We start from the raw sequence: 12,091 nt of genomic DNA, 5'->3' as shown, positions 1-12,091 counted from the left end.
CTCATATTTAAGGATCCCACGTTGCAGTTCTCTGGGAGCTCCAAACAGTCTGGTGTGTGAGAGGGAAGTCACTTCTTTATAAACACTGTTACTAGGCTCCAGGAGAAAGTCCTGCTGCCAGGTTATGTTAAACCCCATCAGCCTTATGAAAAACAATGACGTCATACGTGTTATCAGGCTCACATCAAGCTGAAAGGGCATAAAAGTCAATATATCTTCCTACAAATTACACCTGCTCCACTTTGTGTGCACTGTATAACTGGTTAATATTTAATGGAGGAGCTAATTGTACAGCAGATTGTGTGTATATGTAAAGAAATATTGTATCCATACAAGTTTTACAACCAACCCTAAAACATATTAACCTAAAATACATGATGCAGTATATTTAACTGTGCTAGAAATGAATACACAAAAGAATACATTACCTCCCATGCTCAGGAAAGTTCAGTTTTTCACATTTTTAATGAAGTGCATATAGATGAGTGGCTGTAAGACCCGTGCACAGTGGGTCAGGGGTAAAGAATGTTGTTTGTGTTCACAAAAGGAGGTGGCTAGTAAAGCCAGGACTGGATTTTGGTAGAATGAAGTGGAGGCTCATGGGTGCTTTTAGTGACATCACTGTCATATGATTTCAAGGTGTGACACTGCTGACACCTGACTGGAATACCAGAACGTCATGCAAATCTTCTTGCCTTGCTGGTTTTGATATGTTCAGCATGGTTTATTTAATAACAGTATTATGCTATACATTCACAATAACAGGGTTTCTTAATTCCTGTGATTCAATATTTTATATTTCAACACTGTGCAAAACTAAGCTAAGCTTCAAATATTGCAATTGACTTGTACAGTAAATTTTGAGGTAACACACCCCAGCCAGTTTTGTAAATAACAAGGACATAATCATTTTTCAATAAGTCTACTGTATGATTACTGTCCTTTATCATCAGTAATTAAGTAAAACACAGATTACATTAATCTAGGAATGTTTTCAAAATCAATTGTCAAGTGAAGTCAATTTTATTTGTATAGCCCAATATCACAAATCACAAATTTGCCTACAATCTGTACAGCAATACAACATCCTCTGTCCTTAGACCTTCCATTCAAGTGAGGTAAAACTCCCTAAAAAATCCTTTTTTAGGGAGTTTTACCTTAACCCTTTAATGGGGAAAAAATGGAAGACACCTCAGGAAGAGCAACAGAGGAGGGATCCCTCTCCCAGGACAGACAGTCAATAGATGTTGGGTGTACAGAATAGAACACAAATTACACAAATGCAGCATGGACAAACAAGATGACAAAACTATAATGGATTTATGAAGAATGTGATCAAGAGGACGCTGAGCAGTTTCCAGGTGCCACCAAACGGAGCAGGACCTGAGCCATGTGACCTCCATCACCATGGAGACCTGGAAAGAGGACAGACTACACATGCACACAGAAAGAGAGTGACACAACAGTGTCTTACAGTGTCTTTGCTATTGTGTGATGCACCAAATTAATCCAAAAATACAATTTCTTGAATAAAAAAGGCTTTATCTTATTCATTTGCAACCTGTTTACATTTTATACACTTTTTTATATTACCAATGTTGGCATGTGTACAAGGTTACTTCTCTGTTAGTTATTGAAGTAATAATTAGTGGAAACATTTATTTGTATAAGTTGAATATGTGGGTGTTAACAGCAGCAATGAAAAGACTAATCTAAACAATGCTGCTGATGGAAACACATCATTTGTCAATCTGTCAGGTGATTCCTACACTGACGATCCAGTTAGACAACAATCCAGCCATGTGGAGACACTGAGAACAAATGTCAAACATGTCAGTAACAAAATAACACAAGTATTTTACATTATACAATGCAGTGGAGAGTAACTACTCAAACAGAAATACAATTTAGCTTGTGTTACAAATCACCTGTCTATAACCTCTCTACCCACAACCATCGGATATGATAATTTAAATAGCACATAAGTTTAAATATTTAGCACCACAGATAGAATTTAGTTAATCTACATTCATAATTCTCTTAAATGAAATTCAACTGTCTGCATAAATCGCACACCGATTTGTAAACACCAGTATTGAGCAGAAAAGATAATCCAGTTGAGAAAACTTTCACATTTTACAGCTTCAAAATGTAAAACCACACAAAACGACCCCTATGACTATTAAACCAAAGAACAAAATTATACTGCTATGTTTTGTTTCTAAGTCTTCTAAGATTAGGTATCTGAAAAAAATCAACAACAATAATAATAATATGATACAATAAATATTTCCAATTTAAATCAGTGAGTTAATATTATTATGAAATACAGTACATTGATTCTAACAAAACAAAAGTACATTTAAGCCTAAATATGTAAACCCTTGTATCAAAGGCTCTAAGATTTGGGAACACAAACACACACATATCAAGACACTCAACACAGCAACTTTTTCTGAGGAAGAACATGTGGCTGTCAGACCACTGGACATAGTTTAAGCAGCTGGCAAATGCCATTGCACTCCGGTCCATGTTGCTCTTCCAGGAAGTACCTGATGCCCCTGTCAGCAAAGTTGGAGGGGCCTTTGGGGATCTTGGTGGAGTGGATCTGGGGGTCAGTGAGGTAGGTCAGCCCTTTGCCATTGGCTGTCACCCACCCTGTGGAGAAAAGGAAAATGATGCTCACACCTATGAACAAACTCATATAGATATATACTTTCAGGTAGAAAGGAGTGCCACCTTCCCTAAATGACAAGAATGCACCATAGGTCTGTGGTGGTTATAGTGATCAGTTATACACACGCACCTTGCAGGTCTACAACAACTTCCTGGCAGTCAGAGAACAAGTAGGTGAAGTGTCCAAAGGCAAGACCATATTCTGTGGCCTGGAAACTCTTGTCCTTCTTTCCAGTGTTGTTGGTCAGTTTGACAAAGTCTCCAAGCATGAAGGGCTCAACAGTTACACATCCCACTATCTCATTCCCATTCATAATCTATTCACAGGTACAGAAAACAAGATGGGAATTAGGAAATATTTAAATCCTGTACTCATACATAACTCATTAATATTGCTGCAACACTAGAGTTATGTGTATTTGTGTAGTCTAATTTTCTTCTGTAATCCACTGACTTTATTATGTCTCTACAGATGATTAAATGTGGTGGTAGCAAGTAATCTGTCAGTGCTTAAAATAAACTATAGTACATGCAGTTAAACTATATGGTGTTTATCTTCAGGTGTGTTATCTAGGCTGAATGGTAAATTTAATTAAATTCATAGCTTGCATAGCAAGTTCTTTTTTGTCTAATTCATTAAGGGGAGAGCAGAGATGATTAGGAGAATATATACCGCTAAGCTATTATTTGTATTGTAATTTCACATGTTCCCTTTTTAACAGCTCCTAGTACAATCTAGGCTAATAACCAACAGGATGTTGGCTCTAGTACTGTCACAAGACAGTAGACAGTTTTCAGCTGTGAACTGACAGCTGGAGGGTGTACTGTGGTATTAAATTTGAATCTGAACTAAAGCTGCTCCAAGGCCGCTGCAGGCAATCCTGCACTCTGCTGTCTCTGAAGTCTCTGAAGGGGTCCTATTAAAGTAGTCTTTATGAGTTAAGTAATTTTAATTTTAACATCTCCCATTTCTGCTCTCTCCAAATGAAGGAAACTTTTATGTTTTTATGTTTGGCATGTGATTCACCAATAATGCTTCAGAGGGGATGAAGAAGATCTGAGCCATGACTTCCTTGTCGTAGAGGCTCTTATTGAATTCAGTCACATAGTACTGGGCTGTCATCTGTCTTTCCACGTCTTTCAGGTGAAATTGGATCTGCTTTGGCTTCAAGTAATCTTTTCCCACATAACTAGGGATATAGATATACACACAAAGTCAGACATAAAGTTATCATGTTCAGGTTAGAGTGTGCCTTGTATGTGTAGCTGTGTACCTGCTTAACCTCTCCTCCTGGTGTAAAAACTGCACCCATATGGCAGCCCTCTGCTTGCCCTGCAGCCCCATTGGCTCTCCGATGTAAACACAGGTCTCCCTGGCTGTCCACAGGCCTGTGGCTTTGGAGAACTTTAAATGAAGGGCACCTAGCAGAGATGACGGTCAGAAATTAGCAGACAGGTACAATGAATCTGCTCTGTCCAGAAAAAATTGAGCCAGAGGAACAGCAAGACTCAGGGTGTACAGCTACACTACTGGCTCTATGAGGTGGGTATAATGTTTACCATTGTCACCATCTAGCATGTTGAACATAGAGTGTTAACATTTGCTAACTAGCACTAAACAGCAATGCCAATAGTTTTGTAGGTATTTGGTCATAAATTAAATTATTGGGAAACTTAAAATTTTGACCTGATTTGGTGCTAGAGGAAAAATCAGGGGATCAACATAGTCAGTAGGCTTCATCCTCATCCATCCATGAATGTGTTTACAATATATAATAGCAATCCATCCAGTAGTTGTTGAAATATTTCAGTCTGGACCAGTGATGGACCAACCGACCAACATTACCATCCCTAGAGCTACATTGCTAGTGTGGCTAAAAACATGTATTGACTTTGAAGACAAATTTCAACAACCATGGGAATTCAAACTTACTATAGGCCATTCTGTGTTTCTTGAGTTTGAACTGTGTCTTCTCACTGTGCAATCTCTTCAGCAGACATTCATGGCAAACTCCTGCCAGGAAGCTGTGGTAATCCTGCTGTGACAAGAAATACTCTCTCTCAGGAGCAACATCACCGACAGTGCTGTGCTTACAGCAGCTGTAGCACAAAGGGTTCTTCCTCTGAAGGACATTCACTTCTTCTGTACAAGTGACCTCATTGCACGGGTGTCCACTTGGATTCATCTCCAGCATCTCGATTGAGCTCTCTGTGGAGGTTTCAGTGGAGGCACACTGTTCTGGGAATTGAGCAATGTTTGAGTGTGGGGTTGTTAAAGAGTTGTTGGTAGGTGGTTTTTCAGTAACAGAGTCATTCTGAGTGTTCACATTAAGGCTCTCCAGAGGTTGAGGCTTGGATGAGTGGTTTGTGTGCGTGGGACCTGTATCACTGGTTTCAGAATCAAGTGTTTCCATGAGAAAGAAGCTCCCATCTGACTCTGTTGACTTGCTCCTTTGGCCAGTTCCTGCTTTTGCGAAGCCAGTTGCCTGAGGTTTTCTGTTTGTGGGAGAGTTAAGGTCAACTGAGATTTTCTCCCACGATGACTCAGAACTGAAACTGTCACTGAGAGAGCTGGAGGATGTTCTGAGAGTAAGTTTGGATAAGGATTGTGCTGCTCCTTCAGCTACTGAAGGTTTCAGTGACACACCAACACTATCAGTCATCCAATCATCCTCACTACCCAGTGTCTCTATTGCAGCTTCTAGCACTTCAAACTTGTCTAAATCACTGCTTGCATTAGAGGAGGAAGTGGCAAGTACTGCAGGTCTCAGGACTGTACAGGAAGTGACACTAGAGGTACAACCTTGTAAATCTCGCTTCTGGTTTTTATCAGTAAATTCTAGCATGCTGTCTGACTTGTCATCATCAACCTCAGTGGTCGGACAGCTCAGATTGCTCCCATACGCTACAATGGCGATGCTCCCTGTGTAGCCGCTGCTGCTGGGCCGAGGAGACCCTGAACTATTCAAGGAGAAGTTCTGCCATGAAGAGCCAAGGTTATCTGTGCTTCCAAGAGTGCTGCACAGATCAGACTTTTGAGGTGGATTCAAAGCAGTTGAATTTGAAACTCTCTGTTGTGGCTCCTTTCCTTTGGGTGCATCCTTTGACACTTTGCAGGCTTCAGTGCTGCAGTCAGTGTTGAGTGTACCAATGGTCGTCCCCAGTGCAGTTATACATAGCCTTGGTCCATCTATTTCCTCTTTAGCCCCCTTACAGTGTGTGTTGGTGGTCTCACACAGTGATGCATGATACTTCTGAAATCTCTGCATCACCTTTGAGAAACCTTCTAAAGTGAAATTAGCCGATCTGTCTCTGATGTTTCTGTAGCTGTCAGGGATATAAGATCCCTTGTCTGAATTAAGGAATGGCTCCACTCGCAACAGAAGCTTGACATGGGCAATCAGACGCAGGATTTCAGCACAAAGGCTATCTTTGTCTTGGGTATCTGCATGGCAGTAATCATAAAAGTGCGATAAAGCTTTTTGGCAAGCTTGTGTTGCCTGCACCACAACCTCTGAAGGAGTGCCAAGCCATTTGTGAGTGACAGCGAGAGAATATGCAGCCTTGAGGAAGGTGTGAAGCTCCTGCCTGCTGGTGACAAGCTCGCCCTCTGCTTTGGTGAGTAGACCGATTGCAAATGCCTCTCTGGCCTGCAGGAGGAATGACTGCCTTTCAGTGGAAGGACACTCCAAGGAGAAACTGTATGATAAAAAGCAGGTTCCTTGAGTTGCCTGGAGAGAAAGAGGAGTCTATCAGAGAGAGGCTGACAAAGAATGAAAGCTGTACCTTCACAAGATATTTCAGTTGGATCTGTTCTCTCATTAGCTACCTAACTGTTGCTACTGTCACACTATCAAAGAGTTTTGAATGTATTGTTGGACATCTGCCCTGGAGGTAGTGACTTTTTTACAGTTATTTGAATCTATCATCCCCAATTCACAAATTGTGAGGCCCTCAAAGAAATGGCCAAATTAATATCATCCCATGTTAATTCTGAGGTATTTTGGGTGATTTGAATTTAGATTGGCTTTCAAAAGACTCCGCCAGACTACAAGAACTTTGCTTAGAGCTTAATCTACAGTTAATTTCTAGTCCTACACAACCAAACAAATCAAATAATTTTAAATCAACCCTGATATGTCTTATATTAACAAACAATCCACTTAAGTTCCTCACTAGCGCAGTTTTTGCTCAAGACATCAGTGACCATTGCCCAATTAGTCAAATACTCGAAACCTCCGGTCTAACACCATAGTAAAGAAAAGGCAAAGCAAGCAAACAATTTTTTTTTTTAATGATTTGTGTCACTCTGATCTTGAAAAAACTGAAAACATTTCTGACTCTGACCTAGCTTTTAATAATTTTAACACAATTTTTAACAACATACTTAATAAACATGTAACTTATAAAAATTTAAAACATTCACACCATTCTAATCCTTGGTTCTCCCCAAACATTTCCAAAGCTCTTATTTTCAGAGACGCTGCTTGGAAGACAGCCAAAACTACCAATCATCCAACTGACGGGCAGAATTTCAGGCACCAATGACATAACTTTCTCAGACTTAGAAAAGCCTAATCTGACTTCTACTTGTCCTTGCTTGCAAATACCTCTGGTAACGCAAGTGAATTTTGGAAAATGATCACTTCCTTGAAAATAATTCCCCTGCCTCACTGCCCCCTTAAATCTGCTTTGAAAATCAAATCATAACAAACAAATTAAATATGTGTGATTCATGATTTCATTTCATCTGGCAATATGTTTAACAAACAGTTCACTACTACTACCTTTAGTGCTGGCCCTCCATCTGCAGGTTCTTCACCAAACTCTCACTCCACTCTGGCAATAAATTTTCTTTTATATCAGTAAGCCAAGGTGAGGTGTACAGTAAACTGGTCACTTTAAACCCTAACAAATCTAAGAGTGATACCAGACTTACTTTTAAGACTCATGTGGAACACCTATCAAGCAAACTGAGGGTCAAAATTGGATTTTTGTATAGAAACAAATCATGTTTCTGTTCTGCTAGTTGAAAGACCACTGTGCAACTACAATCTACAAAACTGCAATAGATTATAGTATATAAGCACGCTTCTCCCTCCACCTTAAAGCCTCTTGACTCAATGTATCACAGTGTACTGTGCTTCATCACAGGAGATACATTTCTCACTCACCATTGCATCTTATATAAAAAGGTGGGATGGTCCTCCTTAACAAACAGAGGGGAGCAGCATTGTATGTTGTTTATTCGTAAGGCTTTACTCCAAAAATGCCCAATTATCTCTGCTCTCTGGTTACATTGAAATACATTCCCTTCAATATCAGATCTCAGGACATTTTAACATTAGCTGTGTGTCTTGTTCACACTGAACTTGGAAAAAGTGGTTTCAAATACTATGCTGTGTACAAATGGAATGAAATCCCAAAAATATGAAGGCACATTCTCTTATTTTACTTGAACATTTTAAAAGGTTGTACTTATGTACTTGTAGTCACACTTGTAATTGCTTTTCTTAATTTTGAAAAATGTATAATGTGCGTCTGTGAATTACATGTGCGTCTGTCTATGTTTAAACTGTACGTTTATTTTTGTACACAGGTCTGTCCTGATTAAATAAAGGATTAAAAATAAACTAAACTTGTCTCTGTTGTGAAACTGTGACTTTATTGATTCATGTCTATTGCAGGTCACTGTGAGTGGTGCCAGAGACCGGTAAATAGAACAACTTACCACATGGGTCAACACATAGAGGGAAGTGTACTGGCTGTACACCACTGCCATTTTAGCTGCCTCGGCCGCTGAAAGAAGACGATGACTCCTGTCCCCAAGTAAAGACTGCTCCAAACAATCAGATACAAATGGACAAGAAATTATACAAAGCCAATAATATACAAAGCAACATTATATTAGTTAGACTTACCCAATCTTTGTCTGCATTAGACTTGAAAGCATGGAAGTCTTTATCATTCATAGACACCAATATGTTGGCCAGTATACCAAGGGAAGTTCCAATGCCCTATAAAATATACAAATATGTAGAGCAAAAATTTATAACAGCATGTAAACTAGGCCATGCATGTTTACAAGCTCATGATGCCACTGAGGAAAATATTGTGGTTGTGTCTGCGCTACCTTTTTATCAGGTTGAGGTAGTGCATAGTAACCAACCAAAGAAGCCCAGATTAGCTCTGCAGCCTCCAGCCACAAGCCTGAAAGAGCCCACAAAGATAGTAGATTAGTCATAATATCAGTGTATGATGGCATCAGTAGAATTAACTATTTTTTCATTTAGGAAAAAAATATCTTACCTAGCTTTTGCAAAATCATTCCACGCACTTGAACACTAACAGCCTGCACAAGAGCCCTGTCACTCTCAGAGTGGTACACCCAACAACCTGTAAATTAAAAGAAGGTTTTGCTGTTTATACAGTACAATGATCATTAAAGACAACTGAGATAGCAATGATCTTACCTGTTGCCCCACTATTGTTAATCAGACTGCTCAGTATGTATTCTGCCTTCTGCAGTTTGCCTGTGTGGAAGATGATGATTATGTTCACATTTATCCAACTCTGTATAAGCTAATCAATCATCAATACCTCTGCAATGTAAATGTGTTATAATGAAAAAGTAATGAAAGGCTTTTCACATGTAATTTCCATGTTATGAATTTGCATCGATCATTATGATTTCCCAAAACAGTGATTCGGATGATATATGAAGTATTACTCATCCTTTTACTTTTGTTCAGTGCCAGTGGCTTCCCATAAGACTAAGAATAAAATAAAGTACTATCATTTCCTTTTAGAAGCAGTCCCATATGCTCAACCCCATCCCTCCACCACACTGTACCAGAGTTAAGGTAGACCCTGGCCTGTCGTATAACCAGCTGAGGGGCCACAGGGGTGTCAGGATGGCGTCTGTGGAGCAGCTTGGTGATCTTCAGCAGCCGACTGGACTCGTCTGTCCAGTAGAGGAATCGGTCCACTAAGAAGACCACCGCCAGTGCCATGTGTGCATCCTGAGCCATGATGGATGCCTTCAGAACAGCCTGGCAACACAACAAACATGTTTATTTTGTACTGGGAAAGTGCCTGTAAATTATTTTTAAATTCAGTGACACTAAAATATGCTCACATAGGAAATTATAACTACAAACTTGCTGTGTAATTATTACCAGTAGCTGAGGTAGGTGCTTGCTGATGAGGTCACTAAGGTTGGTCTTGTCATTGGCACTGACTGACTGCTTGTACTGCCACTTCTCAGGCACGAAAGGCCACTTCATCTCCATGGCCTCCTGCAGGAGAGACGCCAGCTCTGCACACAGCAGGTCTACAGGAAATAAGAGTAAGTAAGTGGGATTTCTAAAATTTAGCAAAACTGTGTACAAAGATTAATGGACCTCAAAGGCCCAAGTCTGAATAAACTGGACAATACTTAAAACTTAACTTTAAACTTTTTTGTAGGAGGGAATAATTTGGATTAAACTACACCAGAAAAACTTTCTACATTGGGAAGGCAAATTTACTGGGTTATACTGAGTTTAGGGGGGAGATTTATGATGAACACTGTTTCAGCTTGCCCCACTGAAAAGCACTTGCTCAATAAAAGCAAATCACCTCAAATGCATGCCAACTCCGCTCTGAAAATGGATTCACTGACCATTTGTTAAGCATGGCTTTGTCCCTCATTCTCAACACAAAGCATGTGTGTGAAGCTTATGTGAGCGTACAGTAATTCCACCACCAAATCTCTGATCCTCACCCAAATCCAAATCTAGGTTTCTCCCATAGAATGGTTTCGCCAAGGCCTACATGTAAATTGACTCAATAGCACCATCTTGTGTCTGACCTCTGCAGCTGCAGTAGTTCAGCCTCTCTGCCTCATTGGACTGTGTTGAGTGTTCAGCTGCTTTTGCTGCTCTGAGGCAGTCCTCCAGTAAATCCCCCACCTCCTGACTGTCCATTCTGGTAAACAGATGCCGATGTAGTTGCCTGGGATGAAAGGATTTCCTCCTTTCTTGGCCTCTTCACCCCTCTTCCTACAATAGTGATTCAAGAAGGGGAATCCCAAAGGCTGATCATACTGATGTTGAGAAAGGATTGCACAATCAGGGTCTGTTTGTAAATTTCAACATCTGAAAAATTCAACAATTAAATGAATCACACCCAAATCTCAAGTAAATTAACAAATAATTCATTTTTTCAATTAAAATCTACGTGATTTCCTATAATTTTATGGACAGTACAACTTTGTTGATGCCAATATAGGCCTACTCATGAAACAATGTGTTAGGCAATGAAGACTCGGTTTATAGTCTTAAAAGAGGTTTATAATGTGTCTGTTAACATTTGAGATTAGTGACCTACTGTACGTAAGTCAGTCTTGACCATAAAAACGCACAATATTGTGGTTGTGATTGATGACGTTGTATAGGACGCTATTTAAATAACAGATCTATAAATATACCAAACACATAATGTGCTGTAATTAATATAACAATGCAAAATCAGTCATCGAATAGATATCAACAAGAGTCATTATGGAAGTTACTGTTGTATTTGAGGACACTTTTAGAATAATGAATTGAGTTAAATAATACCTTACAAGATAAACACTTTTGTTAGAAAGTCCGACATATGAAACACAGTTTTTATAATACAGATAGCCTACACTAATTCAACAGTACTAACCGTAACCCCAGGTTCTCTGCGTCTTCCTGGTAGGGCAGGACTGTGAGATGTTGCTTTCATAAGCAGTCGGAAATATCGCGATTCCAATTTCAAAGCATTTTGGCACGCCTACCCACAGACAACAAGGCAGGTCAGATTGAACCACCGGTCTGTACTGAATCTCTTACTAAGGAAGGGAAAGGGGGTTTTATAGCAACCACTTTTACATTATATAAGGTGATACAAAGGGCAGATACAGGTCTTATTTATTGAATATTGTCATTTAGGTTTCATGCTATTCTTCATGCAAACCAAGAGACAAAAAAGTTTCACAGACAGAGACACTCACAATCAAACATACTAAATACCTAAGGCAAAAAAGAAAGACAAGCAACAAGAAAAACTGTAATTTGACGGATTTTCACTTTCATGTATTCTCATGATAGAGCAAAACAGTACAGATCCAAGTGTTGTTTACTTCAACCCACTACATAGGAACATTTAGTAATCCATGATTTTGTTTCTCAAACTGCCCGTGCTTTCCTAATATCAGAGAAGAATAATCTGTTGTCAAATATTAGAAAACAAATACAGACAAGCTTGATAAGATGACATTTCATCATATAGCCAAAGTTGTTTTATGGTCGCCAATCTCAAAATGTTCTGCAATAACACACACTGAAACTTTCTTACTCACTCATTCCTGCATGACCTAAATGCAACAGGTGACGTAATGAAGGGG

General features: G+C 39.4%; 1 protein-coding gene across 2 annotated transcripts; it reads right to left on the bottom strand.

Moving 5' to 3' along the window:
- Nucleotide 1: 1 nt before the first annotated feature.
- alpk1 (alpha-kinase 1) lies at nt 2-11,417 on the bottom strand. Of its 2 annotated transcripts, none has more exons than XM_067579050.1 (15): nt 11,371-11,417; nt 10,529-10,718; nt 9,855-10,009; nt 9,530-9,728; nt 9,150-9,209; nt 8,986-9,072; nt 8,810-8,886; nt 8,598-8,693; nt 8,408-8,512; nt 4,610-6,407; nt 3,951-4,098; nt 3,704-3,866; nt 2,807-2,993; nt 429-2,658; nt 2-142 (listed from the first exon to the last, which is right to left on the bottom strand). In XM_067579050.1, exons 2-14 carry the CDS (start codon nt 10,641-10,643, stop codon nt 2,477-2,479), a joined length of 3,372 nt encoding a protein of 1,123 aa, XP_067435151.1. In that variant the 5' UTR covers nt 10,644-10,718; nt 11,371-11,417; the 3' UTR covers nt 2-142; nt 429-2,476. The 2 variants fall into 2 exon arrangements, with proteins under 2 accessions (XP_067435151.1, XP_067435150.1); XM_067579049.1 differs by having other exon boundaries at nt 10,529-10,762; nt 11,371-11,402.
- Between the last annotated feature and the right edge of the window lie 674 nt (nt 11,418-12,091).

Source organism: Thunnus thynnus, chromosome 22 (genome assembly GCF_963924715.1).
Source record: "Thunnus thynnus chromosome 22, fThuThy2.1, whole genome shotgun sequence".
NCBI classification, from domain to species: Eukaryota; Metazoa; Chordata; class Actinopteri; order Scombriformes; family Scombridae; genus Thunnus; species Thunnus thynnus.
The sequence above is the reverse complement of the archived record's forward strand: the minus strand, read 5'-3'. Positions and strand labels throughout refer to the sequence as shown.

Coding starts and splice junctions, on each gene's coding strand:
- alpk1 (XM_067579050.1), bottom strand. CDS start 10,643: ATGGACAGTCAGGAGGTGGGGGATTTACTGGAGGACTGCCTCAGAGCA. Junction 10,010..10,528: donor GAACTACTGCAGCTGCAGAG/GTCAGACACAAG, acceptor TATTTCCTGTAG/ACCTGCTGTGTGCAGAGCTG. Junction 4,099..4,609: donor GAAACACAGAATGGCCTATA/GTAAGTTTGAAT, acceptor CATCTCTGCTAG/GTGCCCTTCATTTAAAGTTC.